This window comes from Notamacropus eugenii, chromosome 4 (assembly GCF_028372415.1).
Source record: "Notamacropus eugenii isolate mMacEug1 chromosome 4, mMacEug1.pri_v2, whole genome shotgun sequence".
In the NCBI taxonomy this organism is placed as follows: Eukaryota; Metazoa; Chordata; class Mammalia; order Diprotodontia; family Macropodidae; genus Notamacropus; species Notamacropus eugenii.
The window spans coordinates 1752720-1768944 of NC_092875.1; the positions used below are offsets into that span (position 1 = coordinate 1752720).

A 16225-nucleotide genomic window follows, 5' to 3' on the forward strand; every position below is an offset into this window, starting at 1 on the left:
GCGGCACGCAAGGCGCAGAGGCCGAACCCAGGCCACGCCCCCATCCTCCATTTCCCGCCCCTTTCTCGAGCACGCGCCATGGGCCCCGCCCTCAGGCCCCGCCCCTGTAAGCCTCTAGAGTCTCTTCTCCCGCTCCCACCGGGCTGTCTAGGGGCGGAGCGATCCCCGGAAGTGCCCACCCCGCTTCCGGGCCCGGTGCATGCTGGGACCGCGAGACCCGCCATTCAGTTGCCGCTGTTTGTCGCACGTTCGCGCCGCCGGAACCGGAGCCGGGGCGGGGGCTGCAGGTGAGGCCTGGGCCGAGGGGTCCGCGCGACCCGGGGCGGGGGGAATGGGAACCGGGGGGGGGGGCGGGAACGGGGGGAGAGTAGCGCGTGGGCGAGGGGCTCTGGCTCGGCGTTCAAGGCCATGCCTCCCGCCCCCGCGCCTTTCTCTGGCAGGGCCTCCCTCAGCCTCCTCCAGGGATGCCCTGGGCCCCGGGAAGGAGGGCGCAGGGGGGGGTCTCCAGGCTGGGGGCGGAGCCCCATCCCCACTCCCTGTTTCCCCCAGCCCTGATTCGGAATTTGTCCCCCCCACCTGGACACCAGCGGCGGGGCGGCAGCCTGCCTCAGTGCCCCCCCCAGGCCTTCCTGCACCCGGAGCCCCTCCCCCCAAGTACACCTCCCAGCTGCGTGCCGAGCTCTAATAACAGCGCCCCCCATCTGCGAGGCGCTTACTCGGTGCAGCGCCGGACATTCAGTAGGTGCCGCCTAAATGCTTGTTCCTCCCCAGGGTAGGAGGAGGACCCCCATTGTCTTCTCCTTCACTCGGACCCGGGCCTGGCGCAGGGTTTCCGGGCTGTCGCTGCCCGGTTGGGTCCTGGGGGGCTGGGCTCCAGTGCCTCACGTGTCCCGCTGGGCCCCGCAGGTTCTCGCTGTCGCCAGAATGTCGATCGGTGTGCCCATCAAGGTCCTGCATGAGGCGGAGGGGCACATCGTCACCTGCGAGACCAACACCGGGGAGGTGTACCGGGGCAAGCTGATCGAGGCGGAGGACAACATGAACTGCCAGGTACGGCGTGGCGCCGAGCGCGGCGGCTGGGCACGGAGGGGCGGGGCAGCGCAGATATGGGGGGCAGGCGGGCACTGAGGCTGGCCGCTGGGCATGGAGGGGCCAGGCAGCGCAGACATGCGGGGCAGGCGGGCACCGAGGCTGGCCGCTGGGCATGGAGGGGCCAGGCAGCGCAGACATACGGGGCAGGCGGGCACCGAGGCTGGCCGCTGGGCACGGAGGAGCGGGGCAGCGCAGACATGGGGGTCAGGCGGGCACCGAGGCTGGCCGCTGGGCACGGAGGGGCCGGGCAGCGCAGACATGGAGGTCAGGCGGGCACCGAGCCTGGCTGCTGGGCACGGAGGGGCCGGATGGTGCAGACATGGGGGGCAGGCGGGCACCGAGGCTGGCCGCTGGGCACGGAGGGGCCGGATGGTGCAGACATGGGGGGCAGGCGGGCACCGAGGCTGGCCGCTGGGCACGGAGGGGCCGGATGGTGCAGACATGGGGGGCAGGCGGGCACCGAGGCTGGCCGCTGGGCACGGAGGGGCCAGGCAGCGCAGACATGGAGGTCAGGCAGGCACCGAGGCTGGCCGCTGGGCACAGAGGGGTCGGGCAGCGCAGACATGGGGGGCAGGTGGAGGCAGCCCGCTGGGCACGGAGGGGAGGGCCCCTACCCACCCCAGGTCACGTGTGGTCAGCAGCCCGGCTTAGGGTGCAGGGGCCGGGCAGCACAGACATGGGGGGCAGGTGGGCACCGAGGCTGGCTGCTGGACATGGAGGGGAGAGACCCTACCCACCCCAGGTCACGTGTGGTCAGCAGCCCGGCCTAGGCTGCAGGAACCAGAGGGGCTGGGCAGCACAGACATAGGAGTCAGGCCAGGTGCCAGGCTGGCAGCCTTGGCGGTTTCCCCGCTGGTAGTAATGACAGTAACAACTAATGACATTCATTTTGTGGCAGGTGTTAATTGTCTCCTTTGAGGTCCAGACAGGCCTGGGGCAGGCTCTGTTAGGATCCCAGTCTATGGTTGAGGAGCCTGGCCATTGCCCAGGGTCACCCACCCGGCGTCTGAGGCCTCCCAGTGGGAGGATGCAGGGAAGGCTTCCCAGAGAAGGAGGTCATAGAGGCTGGAGAGAAGCCTCATGGGAAGGCTGCCCTGAGGTTGCAGGGACGGGGCTGGATGGCCCGTGCTGGCAGGTGTGGAGGCTGGACAGCCGAGCTCAGAGCCAGCTGTCTTGGGGATAGAAGTGGAAGGGAGAGCTGGTGGGCAGGCAGGCACTCAGTAAGCATTTCTGTGCCGCACTCCAGGCAAAATCAGTGCTGGGGAGAAAAGGGCAGACCCTGCCCCTCCCCTGGGGAGCTCCCAGTCTGAGGGATGAGACAACAGGTAAGCAGCTCTGGATGATGGGGGAACCAGAACCAACCTAGGCTTCTTGGACAAGGTGGGATTCAACTCCCAGAGATGGGAGAAGAGAGGGTGTTGTAGGCATGAGGCAGCCATTGAATTCAAAGGCACGGAGGTGGGAAATGGAATGTTGTGACCTGGAGCAGAGAAAGTGTAAGGTACCAAGAAAGGCAGGAGACGTCTAATTATAAAGGCTTTGAAGGCCAGGCAGCATTTTGTGCTTGATCCTGAAGGTTATAGAGGAGGAGGGTGGGGGTGATATGCTCAGACCTGCGCTGGCTGAATGATGTCCTGGAGAGGAGACTGAGGCAGGCCATCCATCCAGGTGTGGAGCAGGGTGCCACCAAGGTGAAATGGTTGGGCTTTAGCACCATGTTGGATCTGAAGGGGTGCGAGGGAATAGGGAGCCCAGGGCCTCCTGGGAGGTGTGCCAGGGGCATGGCATGTCTGGCATGGCAGAGACTCAGAGGTGGAAGGGGCATCGCCTCCAGCTCCGCCCCTGTGACTTCCATTCTCAGTGTGAACACTTCTCCAGCTCTGACCTCTCTGTCCCCATCGCCAGTTAGCCGTGCTTCATTCCAGTTGGATGTCATGCCTCATAGGCATCCCCCGAGTCCTCCTCCCCGCTTCTTCCCCTATAGCCATGGAGGACAGCATCATCCCGCCACCCTCACCTCCATCCCCGCTCTGGCTCCAGTCTGCTGCCAAGGCCTGTTTTTCCTTTAGCTGTGTCTCTGCTATTCTTGCTACCTGTTCTGTGCTAGCGGCCTGCTGGTGGGTGCCCCTGCCTGTGCTTTGTCTTCAGAAAGCACAGATCTGACTTGATCACTCCTCTCCTCAGCATCCCCCCCACCAGAGGGCTCCTTGTTGCCTCTGGGATTAAAAAGACTTTGTTTGGATTTGCCTCCCTTTATAATCTGGCCCCTCTCTGGGATCCAGCCACTCTGGATCACATCTCCCACCTCCCATCTCCGTGCCTTTGCCCTCACTGTGCCTCTTGCCTGTCTTGCTTAGTCTGTGGTCAGCCTCTCTCCCGCAGCCATTGCTCTGTAGGGGGTGGAGGTCCAGTCCCTACCCTCAGAGGCAGAGGCAGGGATGCTGACCGACTACTGGTTTCCCTCACAGATGTCCAACATCACAGTCACATACAGAGATGGACGGGTCGCCCAACTGGAGCAGGTTTACATCCGAGGGAGCAAAATCCGCTTCCTGATCTTGCCAGACATGCTGAAGAATGCCCCGATGTTGAAAAGCATGAAGAACAAAAACCAAGGTTCCGGGGCTGGCCGAGGGAAAGCGGCCATTCTGAAGGCCCAGGGTGAGTAGGCAGCCTGCAGCCTGGGCCTGAGGTGGGAGGGGAGCAGAGGCCCAGCCACTCCCCTGCCGGCCCCACTTACTCTGCTGTCTTCTTCCCCATCTAGTGGCTGCCAGAGGAAGAGGACGCGGAATGGGCCGGGGCAACATATTCCAGAAACGAAGATAATCTCCCCCGGAAGAGAACTCTGCACTTGTTTGGTTTGAGAGCTTGGGGCTCAGTGTTTGGGCGTGTCCACTCCCTCTTTTTAGGTGAGGGAGGGGCAGGAGGCTCGCCAGCCAAATAAAAAGTGTCTTGGAGTACTTGAGCCCCTGCGGTGCTTCTGGGGAGACCCGGGCCAAGGGAGGTACGGGGGGTGCCTCTCCACCATGGCCCCCTCAGCCAACCCTTGGAGGCGGACAGATGGAGTGCTGTGCTTGCATAAAGGGAGTGCGCAGGCCAGCTCCCGGGCTGTGGGGACCCTGCTGGGGGGCTGCGGGGGCTGGAGAGGTGATAGACCCAAACTTCAGGAAAGTCCCATTGGCAACTTTGTGGATGGATGAATGGGAGATGAGGGGGAGGGGGTGTGGCAGAGGGGGTCACCCCCCCTCCCCCAGCACTTCCTTGGCTGTTAGACCAGCCCCAGCTCCCCGCTCTGTCTGGTGCCTAGTCCAGCTCCCAGAAGGTATCTAGGCATCTAACCAATTCTGCCTGAGGCCACTGAGCCAGCCTCCGAGCAGCCCTACCCTGGTCCCAGTGGGCTCACAGACAAACCAGAGAAGGCTGTGGAGTTCTTGCAGACCTGTGACTTGATGCTTTGGGGTGAGGGCTCATTTGGTCAACAAGCACCGCCACTCTGGTGGCACACGATGGATGAATGAATAAAGCCAGTCCTGCTCACAAGGAGCTGAGATTCTAATGGGGGAGACTACAAGGACATAGAACTGCCGACAGAATCAGAACTGGATAATTGGGGACAGGGAGAGCCATCAAGGAAGGCTTTGTGCAGAAGATAGCGCTTGAGTGTGTCTTAAAGGAAGAGACAGTAGAGTGTGGAGGTGAGGAGGGAGTGCTTTCCAGGCGCAGGCAACAGCCAGTGTGAAGACTTGGAGGTGGGAGGTGTTGTGTTGGCTAGATCACTCGCAGTGCTGCAAAGATGTGTGAGGTTGGGTAGTAAAAGGTGGACCGGTCTGGGGAGGCCGGGTTAGCCAGGTCACTGAGATTTGCTGAGCTGCCCAAGGCTCTGGAGAACCTGGGGCTGGTGGGCAGCTCCTCACTGAGCACTGTGCTAGGCACCAGTGAGGCAGGAGTGAAATTTGGCTTCTCTCAAGGAGGTAAAACATGTATGTGGATGCGTTTAAGTACATACCTGCATGCAGTCATTTTAGATAAAGCAGAAAGGTGAGGTTGGGGCAGGCTCTGGAGGGCTTTAGAAACCAGATGTATCCATTTGAGCATCCATTGAAGCTGGTTTGGAGGCCAGGCGCTCGGTTAGAGCGGCCTTAAAGGAAATTCTTTATGTGCTGGCGTGGAAGATGGACTTGTGGAGGGGAGACTGAGGCAGAGGGATGAGGGCAGGGAGGGAGGGGAAATATGCAGACAGTGACAGGGTCAAGTCTGGGGGCCTGGAAGATGGGCATAAAAATGGCAGGTCCTCAGGAGGGGATGCTCCCGACTTCCAGCACAGATGTCGGGCTCGTAAGGGCATGGGCGTAGCCAGAGACAATGCTCAGAGTCAGTCGATGGAGGCAGTTGGGAGGCCGGTGCCCATGGGTCTGAGGAAGCTGTAAGGAGACTGGCAAGGTGGGGGGGGGCAAGCTATGAAGGATCCTGGAGAAATGGGGAGCCATGGAATGTATTGAGTAGGGGGGGTGACATCATCAGACCTGGGCTTTGGGGGGTTGGGGAGTAGGGAGGGACTGAAGCTGGCAGACCCCCCACCTCACCCCAGCCGCATAAGGTGGTGAAGGCTGAGTGCAGAGTCAGGGACCATTTGGGAGGTGCTGCAGAAGGGATGTTCACAGACCTGGACAACCTCACACCTGGAGATATGCCAGGCACTGTGCTGAGGATCCAAAGGAAGGCCCAAAAACAGCCATAGAAAAGCAGCAGTCTCTGAGAAAAGTAATGAAGTCTGGTCACTCCTAGATTGGGGGCTGGAGGGTCTAGGGAAGGGCTGTCCCTTTGACTGATAAGGAAAGAAGGCAGCGTTTGGGATCTGTCTTGGACACACTGGGACGTCCAGTTGGAGATGCGACACTGGAGGTCACCAGAGAGGTGAGGCAGGACAGGCAGCTTGGCCACACTGTGGATAGAGCACCAGCCCTGGAGTCAGGACTGCCGGTGCAGTAGGACAGAGGGAGAAGAGGATCATGGGACTTTCTCAAAGGCTGCAGGGGGTGAGGATGCTAACAAGAGGCCAGGAAGTCAGACTTGGGAGGGTCCAGGGGAGAAAGTGGGTGTCAGCAGCTGAGGAAGAAAGTGGGAACTCAGGAGACAGAGAGGAACGCCAGCCCAAGGGAAAGGGTGATGGCAGACCTGGCCAAGTCTCACTGTTGGGAGAAGGACTCTGTCCTCCCGGGGGCTCCTGGATCACGGGTGAGGGGGGTCAGTCAGCATCACAAGTCCAATCCTACATCCTAGCCCTCCTGCTGGACCCCACCTACCCAAGGCAGCCCTCCCTCCTGAGCAGGGCCTCCATCAAAGCCCACCCTGATCACTCTCAGGGCTGGTGGCCAGAAAAGGGGGAATCCTGCCTTTGGGACCACAAAGGCTGCTTCAGCAGCACTGAAACATCTCACCAGAGGTGGGCTGGTCTGGCCAGCTGGGGGATAGACAGTTTCATCCTTCTTCTGAGTCATGACAGAAGAGTCCAGGGCTGATGTTCTTCACTCCAGAGGATGGAGCTGGGAGCTGCTGGATGTCAGCAAGTCCAGAGTTGGAGAGGCTGGCGGGGGAAGTGGTGAGCTCCCTGTACTTGGAGGTCTGCAAGCAGGCTGTGAGGGGTCTGGGTGTTGTGGAAGTGGCATCTGGCCTCCAATCCAGTGTTTTAACACTAAGTGCTCATGTGATATCAAGCCTTGGGGTTTTGCACCAAGTCTGAGGATTCACGCTTGTCCAGGGTTCACAGTCTTTGGACCCTGATGAAACCAGCTCAGCTCAAAAGGTGCCTGGATGCTCGGTTCCAGTGTCCTTCCCCTTCCATGGCACCTGCTCTCTATATGGTTTGATTGACCAGCAGCTGCCCTACCGTGGGCTCGGGCCTCTGGACCAGTGTCCTGTCAGCCTGTCCTTGGCCATGCCTGGGCTGCTAGTCCCCTGGACACCCCTGCTGAGCTGCTAGAGAACAGGGGCTCCTCCAGTGAGGTGAAGGCAGCACTGGCTGGGGACATACCATGTACACCCTCATCTTCTCTTCCATGAATGGGCCTTTCTCCAGCCAGTGAATCCCATGCTTCCTCTCTGGGTGACCCTGGGGGCCAGCCCATGAACCTGCTTGTGCTCATCTGTAATGGGGCTGTCCCCTGGCAGGGCAGGAAGTGCTCCCCTCCACAGAGCCCTGTGCCAGCTGGCTGCCCATCAAGGGGCTTGACTGTCCAGCCTGGGGAAGAGGCAGGGAGGCCTCGCACTTCCCTCCACAAGGCTCCAGGTGTCCCTCTCCTTCCCTCACCCCACCCCAGGCAGTGCAGCCTACATCAGTCCCAGCCTCCAAGCATGCCCCCATCCTCCTTCCTATCCTGTTCCCTCCCAGGTCATTCTGGGTGCAGCCCATCCTGTTACTCAGTGACGTTCCTAGAAGACACTCCATCCTTTTAGGGCCCCAGCCAGCTGGGCCCGATCATGCCATGATTCCCCGAGCTGGCTGGAGCTCAGGTCTGAGACCTTGAGTCTACCCTGGTTGCTGAAAGGCTGGCTCCCAGCCTCTGCCTTGCCCTGCCTCAGGACTGAGACCTTCAGCTCTTTGGGGCCACTGGGATACTGGCCTCCTGTGTCTGGCTTGCTGGGGCTCAAGCCTGGGCCTCCCCTGCTTTATAGGGATGCTGAGACATGGGTGGCCTGCCGACAGGGTTTGACTTGACTTAGACCTGAGAACCCTGCCCCTTCAGGGCCCTCTGGACCCCTGTCTCTAGCTTGCTGGGGCCCAAACCTGGGCCTCTGACTTCTTGGGGCTGCTGGAACGGTGGGTCAATTCTTTGGCCATTTGAAGGCTCACTCTAGGCTGGGCCTGCCAGGTCTACAGCACAACCCTCCTCCGGTCATTGCTGAGGCTCTCTGGGATTCTACTGACCCTGAGTGTTCCTGGGGTTGAGGGAAGAGAGCCTTCTTCCCCTCCAGATTTCTGCAGGAGACACTGCCCAGCCAGGCGGGAGGCGGGACTCCCTGGGGCCACCTCCCCAGCAGGGGGTCAGTGGGCACAGGAGGTACTGGACAGACCTGAAAGAGGCCTACATTCCGCTAGAGCCTGGTGCCTTCTCCCCCTCAGAGCCTGGTAAGTGGCCCTCTCCGAGCTTATGGCCCCAGCTTAGGAGGCCCTGGCTGCCTCTGTAGAGGGATGGAGGCCCAGAGAGACAGAGGGAGGACAAGAGGCGGGGCCCAGGGCAGGAGAGCTGAGGTGCCAGCCTCCTCCTCCTCGGTCCCCAGGGTCATTAATAAAGCGTCTGTGTCCCAGCTGAGCCCCTCCTTCCCTGCCCCCTCCTCCAGCCTGGCTCATGACCGCCCTTTTGTTTCCCTCTCTTCCCACTGAGTTCCCTCCTCCGCTGCTGCTGCTGCCACGTCCTTGGTACCCGCCTGGCTGGCCTGGGATTGATTCACTGGGCTCATTGCTGAGCCACATGCCGAGGCCTGGGCACCAGGAGAGGCCCAGATGGGGCCCCGACTGCTGCTGCCACCTCCTGCCAACACACACAGTCACCCCTGCCTCTCCGTTCCTCCTGCCCCCTGGGACTGTGCCAGGACTTAGCACTGGCTCCCACAAAATCAGCTGGCTTCTCAGGGTGGCATGTGCTGGCAACTTGGCCCAGAGGCAAGATACCTTCCCCTCTTGTGGCCATCTTAGCCCAGGGGCACACCTTGCTGCCTCTTCCCTCTGCTGCATCTGTGGCCAAAGCACTGCCTTCTCTGCACCTCTTTCCTCCTCTGGAGGATGGGGGCATTTTCCAGCTTGAGTTCATATTTGAAAGTAGCCCAAGGATGCTGGGACACTGTCTTAGCATGACTCCTGGGAGAGGACACCTGTGGCAAGCCTGGGCTCCCTGCCCTGTGCTGGCAGTGCCAAGGAGGGAGGTGGAGATAAACCTCAGGGATTCCTAAGTGGGCTTGAGCAGCGGAGCCCAGTGGGATGAGGGAGGGGCATCCAGAGACCTGGGCCCTGGCCCTGACTCCTGTTCCATCGCCCCCTCCACCCCGGGGCTCCTGCAGAAGGAAGCTTGGGGAGGGAATTAGAAGGAGCTGAGAAGTGTGAATTCGCACCCCCCCCCCCCCCCCCGCTCCCCCAACTTGTGTGGTTTCCCAGCCAGAGGGCTGGGTTTCCTCCTCTCAAATGGGGGTGAGGGGGTGGCCTAGAACAGAGCCCGGAGGGGCCTCAGCGGAGGGGATATCGATGAGGGGACGGTCTGAGGAGGGCGGGGATTACAGTGGGCCATGAGGGGGAGCACGGAAAATGCTTGATTGCAGACGGTAGACAAGACCCGGGATTCTGGGCTAAATGCCGCCACGCGATGGTGGGTATGTCACTGACGCTGCCTGTGCCTCAGTTTCCTCATCTGTAAAATGAGGGGGTTGAATCCATGACTCCGCATAACCGAGTGAATGACCAGCGACTGCTGGGGCTGCCAGCCCGGTGCCCCGTGGGCCAGGTGGAGGCGCCAGGATCCAGTGATTCGCTGCGAGCCGAACCCCGGGCAGCCCGCCTCCTTATTTGCCTCCCGCCCGGTAAGGGAAGGCGCCTTTCGGGCTCTCGCGGGGGGCCCAGGCAGATCCCTGGGCACTACCCACACCTGCCCACGGAGGCGGTCCCCGTGAGGCGGGGGCCGGGAAAGGGAGGGGGCGGGGCAGCCGCCTTTGCCAGGCTCTGTGGCACTCACGCACCTGACAGATCTCTCCCTGCCTCGGGCTCCCCTCCATCCCTGCTGTCCTTGGTCCTGGTCCATCTTCCCCTGGGGCTGATTCTCTTTCAGAACCCCTTCCCCCAGCTCTGTTTCCAGGGCGTTCAAGGCTTTCGCGTGTGGCCCCCAGCCTCCTCTTCATTCCTGCCCGTTGGGCACACCTTTACCCAGTCCTGGTCTGGGTGAGGCCCAGGGGATGAAGCGGGACCCCGGGTCCCTCCCCTGCTCTCCACCCTACCCTCCCTGCACCCAGGAAGCTGGCCCAGCCTGAGGGAATTGAGCGACCTGAGAGGGAGACGATGCAATCCCGATGGCAGAAGAGCTGGGCTTTGAAGGACAGAGAAGGAGGGGTGCATTCTGGGTAGAGTGTTCCCTGGGGTCGGGAATGGTCAAGGCAGCGGCGGCCCTATCATGAGGGACCTTGTTTCCCAGCCCCCTTCCCGGCCTCTTCTCCCCACCCCCTTCCTGGGGCCAGCGATCTCCATAACTACCTTGGAGGGAGGGGGGAGGAGGTCGAAGGAGCCTCCCCACGAGGCTCATGGGAAACTCATGCCTTCTTCCTCCCTGGCCAGCGCCCCGCCAGTCTGCCACGAGGCAAGCCTGGGCCTCTCTGCTGCTGTCTGGACTTTCCAGGGCCTGTGGCCAGGTGGGCAGGCGGGCAGAAGGGGCGTGAGCAGCCAGAGGCTGCTCTGAGAGAGAGAGAGGGTATCCCAGAATCCCTGCCTCCATATGATGGGGTTCTGTCCCTGTGCATGTGTGTCTGATCACCCCTAAGGCAGACATTGCAATGAGATCTGTGCCCACTCCACAGAGGAGGACGGAGAGGCCAAAGAGAAAGGGGCAGGGCTGTGCGTGTGGGCTGGAATGCTCACTGAGGAGCTAATCTAGAGGACAGACAGTCCCAGCCCTGTGGTGGGAATTCTGCACAAGAGACTACTTGGTTATGCTTGGTGCCCTCCCCACAACCCTGGTACCCTGCTGGCTCCCCAAGAGACCTCCCTGCTGTGGATGCTCCCACTATACAGCTTGGAGCTTTGGGGTGACCCCTTGTAGGGAGCTGCTTCTGAGGTACCTGCCCTTGCCCTCTAGGCCTGCAGGTGGGCAGAGGTAAAGATACCAGGGCTGGCCAAGTTCTGCCAATGGCGGCTGTACTAAAGGTGTTATGGGGAGGCCTGTGCCTCCAGTTTACCTGCAGGGAACAGCACAGGCAAAAGCACAGAGATGGGAAATGAAGTGGCATGTGTGTCGTGTGTGTGTGTGTGTGTGTGTGTGTGTGTGTGTATGAGAGAGAGAGAGAGAGAGAGAGAGAGAGAGAGAGAGAGAGAGAGAGAGGAGAGGAGAGAAGAGAGAGAGAGAGAAAGAGAGAGAGAGAGAGAGAAGAGACAGAGACAGAGATAGAGAGGTAGGGGGAAGGGAGAGGGAGAAAGACAGAGTAAGAGAGAAAGGAGATAGTGAAAGAGAGGGAGAGACATAGGAGAAAAGGGAGAAAGAAACCACAGGAAGGCCTCTCTGGTCAGATCTCTGAGTGTGGGAAGGGGAGGGACTAAGGAATGATGCTGGAGTATACAGAAGCCCAGCTGGTGTAGGCTTTTCAGCCAAACAGAGGAGGTTGTCCTCAGTCCTGAAGTACTACGGAGCCATAATGGTTCATTGAATGGGGAGGGATATCTTCGGGAAGATGCCTTTGGGGTCTGGGTGGAGAGTGGGATGCAGAGGCTCCCTGGGGAGGAGCTACTGTCAGGTATTTGAAGGCATGGAGAGGAGGAGAGGCAGCCCCAGACTGGAGCAGATGAATGTCCTGACTTTCAGAAAAAGGAAAAGAATGGCTAGGTGGGGCAGTGCAGACCTAAAGCTCTAGGGTGTGTGATGGAATGCATGGTGAGGGAGCATCTCAAGGAACCAGCCCAGGTCAAGCCAGAGGGAGGGAAGGGCATGGTTCTGGCCATTTGGGAAGTCAGTGCCTCAGGAAAATAGTCTTGTGGAAAAGGAAAGATGTGGGTTGGGCCAGGGGGGCTTAGACCTGACTGGAGGATGGTCACACCCAGAGGGGGCCCTTTACAGCTAAGAAGGTGCGTGTGGCAGGGGGTCTGGGGGATGACCCTGCACCAAAGTGGGCAAGGAACTTCATCATGTCAGTAAAGTGGCCAAGACCCAGAGCCTGCGAGTGAACAGACCTCACTGGACTGAATTCAGAGGGTAAAGTCAGAGGAAACCACAGAGATTTTCTCCCAGGCTTGGAACAAGTGGGAGGCCAGAGGCTGGTGGGTCAGTCCCAAGGTTCATGCCTCGGGTCAAGTCATTGGAGACTTGGAGTTGGCAGAACACTTGGCAGAGCCTTGAGGGGCAGGATGGGAACTGTCACTAGTCCCCTCCAAGGAAGCCTCCCACAAATGTGCAATCAGTCTCTCACCTGTTAGAGCAAGGGCTGCTCAGATCAAATGCACATTGGCAACATCTCCTCTCTGACCCCTGTAAAGAGGCTTCCACACCAAAAGGCAACCTTGATAATTCATGTTCCTTCCAGAAGTTCAGGAGTTCTCATTGCCTCCAGCCATGTCCCCACTCTGATTGCATTGGTAGCTGAGTCCTCAGAGGACAGCTGACCACTGCTACCCTTGGGTTCTAGGAGTAACCCGTGAAGGGCTCTAGCTCTTTAGCATCATCACTCACGAGCCCCCACTGGTGTGCTTCCCATGGATTATCAGCCAGACTCAAGAAGCTTTTAGAAAGGGTATTTACTAAGCAGGAACAGTAAGAAGAGTGGTTCTAGGACCAGTGTCCCCAAACTGAGTCCCTTGCACTCACAAGGCTCCTGGGGAGTTTGGGTTCAAACCATAGTAGAATAACAGTAAGATGCACCTATAGGAGGAAGCCTGTGTGGCCAAAGGGAGACTCAGTGCTTGATTAGGGATGTTCTCATCTCCTTTCATGGAATCCTCATGAATCTCCCCCTTGATGTAGTTTTCTGGGGGCTCGTCCTAGCATTCTGAAGTCGTTTGTCCTTGTGTTTAGTATGTCTCTGTTGTCCCTCAGCTGCCAAGGCAGAAGCTACTGCTGCTCCAGGGTGTGCAGTTCCCAGCTCCATGACAGAACCTTTAGGCCTTCTGACTTTCCAAAGTCCACAAGGTCATAAACTGATTAATTATGACTCTGGAAACTCTATTGACTTCTCAGGGCTTATCTTTGCCCTTGGCATGTCTCTCTCTACTCCCAGCTGGATGTCATATTTCCTACTAGTCATGGTGAATGAGTATGAGGGTAGGGGGTAGGAGGAGGGTGCTCTTTCCTCCCTCCTCTTTCGCAGGGACCTGGAACCCTCAGCTCCTGAATTTGAACTATATCAACTGGCTCTGAATTAGCTTGTTGCCTTACTCGGCAGACTAAGAAGCAGGACTTGGTCTCCAATCACTCACAAGGTGTTCCCTGCTTCTAGTAAATCAAAACCCCTATGGTCCTCTCAGACTGATGGAAGATCTCTTCGTACCTACTTTCCTTTGATTTGAGCCATCGTACTGTCTCTCTGTGGCCGTCTTGGGCTGCCCTTCTCCCTCTCTCCTACTTCTCTGGGTGATCTCATCTGATCCCCATTTAGTGGCCATCTCTCTGCTGATTTATCTAGTCCCCTCCTCTCCACTGACCCTCAGCAGAGAGCATCTCCCACCAAACATTCCAGGGCTGACCCTGACCTCAGTCTCTTTTTCTCTAAACCCTTCCTCTTCCTGTCTTCCCTATTAATGTCAGTCAATCGGTCGGTTGGTATTGATTAAATGCCTACTATGTGCAGGCACCGTGCTAAGTGGAAATAGAAAGAGGCTAAAGGCAGTCCCTGCCCCTAAGGGGCTCAGGGAGTAGTGAACTGGCTTTCTATGGAACAGCCCCACACTCCCATCCCTCAGACTGCCCCCTCTCCTCCCCCCTTCCCCCCCATTCAAAACCTTGCCAAGGCCTGTGGAATTCCCTTTTGTAGCCTCTCTCAAATGTGCCCCTGCAAGGCCATGAGTTCCTCTGCCTGGGGAACCCTGTGCCTCTCCCACAAGCATGGGGCATTCTTGATGCACTATCTGAGTTTAATCAATCATTATAAATCTTACAAATGGGGCAATCTGGGCCGGCTCCCAGACTGTTCAATTGGTCCCTGAAAAGAGCCCAGGAAAGCCTGGTGGGGTCAGAGAGCAAAGTGTCACGAAGTTTGGCAGACTTTCTGGATTTCTGCATAGGAAGGAGCTCCCTCCGAGCCTGGGCTTTGGTGAGCCGATGTTGGCATGTAAATGCCCAAACATGAGGTGGTGTCCAGGTTAGAAAATGATCACACACAGGCTACCGTCTTCTTGTTATATCTTTGACCTGATGTGTTACCAGAGTGATGACTCAGCATCTGAACTGATGATTCAGTATCTGATTTATGATCGCTAATGGTCACCATGACTTGGCGTCTTCCTCTCACAGGGTTTAAGTTGAGGGCTTTTCACTCCCTGCTGAGGTTTACGGCTTTTCCCTTTTCCCTCTCCTGACACTGGCCTGGAGCAGGCCCTTGGCCCCTCATCCCTGCACCATGGCAGTAGCTGCCTGCCTCAGTCTCTCCTCATTCCCCTCCTGTTCCTCCTCCATTCAGCTCCCAGAGTGATCTCCCCAAAGCCCAGGTCTGACCATGTCACTTCCTGTGCATTAAGCTCTGGTGGTTCCCTGTGGTCTCCAGAAGCACAGACAGAATGCTTTCTCTGGCCTTTGAAACCCTTCCTAGCTCCCTTCCCAGTCTCCTTACTGCAATCTGGCAGCCCCAGCCTCCTGGCTGCTCCATGAATAAGCCTCTCTGTCCCTTAGCTCTGGGCCTGCACCTCTCCTCCTCCTTCACTCCCACTACCAGCCTCCTGCCTTCCTCCAAGTTCCATGAAAATCCCACCTCCTCCAGGAAGCCTCCCTGACCCTCTTCATTCTAGTACTCCATGGCTCAGTGGATAGAGTACCGGGCCTGGAGTCAGGAGGACCTGAATCCTCAGACACTTACTAGCAGTGAGACCATGGGCAAGCCCCTCTGTCTGCCTCAGTTTCCTTACCTGTAAGATAGGGACAATAATGGCACTTACCTCCCAGGGTCGTTGTGAGGATCAGAACAGGGCCTGGCACTTAGTAGGCACTTAGTCAATCCTTGTTCCTTGTGACACTTGCTTGAGGGCACCCAGCACTCAGCACAATGCCTGCCATGCAGTAGGCATTTAATAATGTCTGTTCCAAGCTGGCCCACCTCAGAGGGAGGGCATGACACAGGGTCTATGCTGGTCTAATTGAGTGGATGATCCTTTAGGCTGGACAGTGTGCAGGGACATCTTTTGAAGTCAGGGTATGTAAGAAGTGATGCAAAGAGCCAGCTGTGGTTGGAGGGGCAGTGGTGCTGGGACATTCCAGTCGTCTGCAAGTCTCTGAAGTCTCTGGGGAGGCTTGGCACCAGAGGACAGACCAGGGCACAACATGGCAGACGGAGGATGGAGGAATTGATCAGGGTTGGAGCCTGCATTTCAGGTTGGGGAGATTCCTCCACCCCCCAGGGCTGTCCCAAACTCTCTGGGGAGGGGGGTCAGGTGGGCCAGCCTTTTCTTCCTGTCCATGTGGCCCAGGGGTCCCTCCCAGGCCTGAGATCCTCTGATTCTTTAGGGGGTGGGTAGGTACTCTGAGCAGAGTCCTATGGTCAGACACCTGAGGCATGTGGAGGTCACCTCCCAAGGCAGATGGTTGTTGGGGGTGGAGTGTTGGGGCTGCGTTCAGCATCTTGGGGGGAGGAGGAGGGAGGCATTCCTCTCTAATAAATTAGCTAGAAGGGTGATACATTAACTCCTGGTGACCCATTAAAACACGGGACTGAGAAGAGCAGAGCAGTGTCCTGGGCAAAGGACCTGGAGAATCCAGGGAGAGTCAGAGTCTCCGACTCCTTGGAGGGCTCCACTCAGGGATTTGAGCTGAAGTATGGGCATCAACCTTTGGACTGGGCCTCAGCAGCCACATGGGAGAGATGGGGAGAAGTCATTGGATGCCCTGGTCACAGGCCAGCTGTCCCCCAGCTGGACCTATGCCAGAGGTACACTTTCCTCTGCCTGCCATGCCATGCCCAGGCAGCCTTGGACTAGGCCCCCCCCCCCCCCAGGGCCTCTGATGTGATCACATTCACTTTTCTAAAGTGTCTTCCTGACTACCTAGACACAGCTAGTGGATAGAATATTGGACCTGGGGTCTAGAGGGCCTGAGTTCAAATCTCCCTCAGATGCTTCCTAGCTGGGTAACCTGGGTAAGTCTCTGAGCCTCCATCTATCTCAGTTTCCTCATTTGCAAAACGGGGATAATAATAGGACAACCTGCCAGGGTTGTTGTGAGGGTCAGTACCTGGCATGTAGTAGGACCTT

General features: G+C 58.4%; 1 protein-coding gene across 1 annotated transcript; it reads left to right on the top strand.

Moving 5' to 3' along the window:
• The first annotated feature begins 80 nt into the window (after nt 1-80).
• SNRPD3 (small nuclear ribonucleoprotein D3 polypeptide) lies at nt 81-4052 on the top strand. Its single transcript, XM_072606764.1, has 4 exons — nt 81-287; nt 907-1050; nt 3561-3753; nt 3857-4052. Exons 2-4 carry the CDS (start codon nt 925-927, stop codon nt 3916-3918), a joined length of 381 nt encoding a protein of 126 aa, XP_072462865.1. The 5' UTR covers nt 81-287; nt 907-924; the 3' UTR covers nt 3919-4052.
• Nucleotides 4053-16225: the final 12173 nt, after the last annotated feature.

Coding starts and splice junctions, on each gene's coding strand:
- SNRPD3 (XM_072606764.1), top strand. CDS start 925: ATGTCGATCGGTGTGCCCATCAAGGTCCTGCATGAGGCGGAGGGGCAC. Junction 1,051..3,560: donor AGGACAACATGAACTGCCAG/GTACGGCGTGGC, acceptor TTTCCCTCACAG/ATGTCCAACATCACAGTCAC. Junction 3,754..3,856: donor GGCCATTCTGAAGGCCCAGG/GTGAGTAGGCAG, acceptor TTCCCCATCTAG/TGGCTGCCAGAGGAAGAGGA.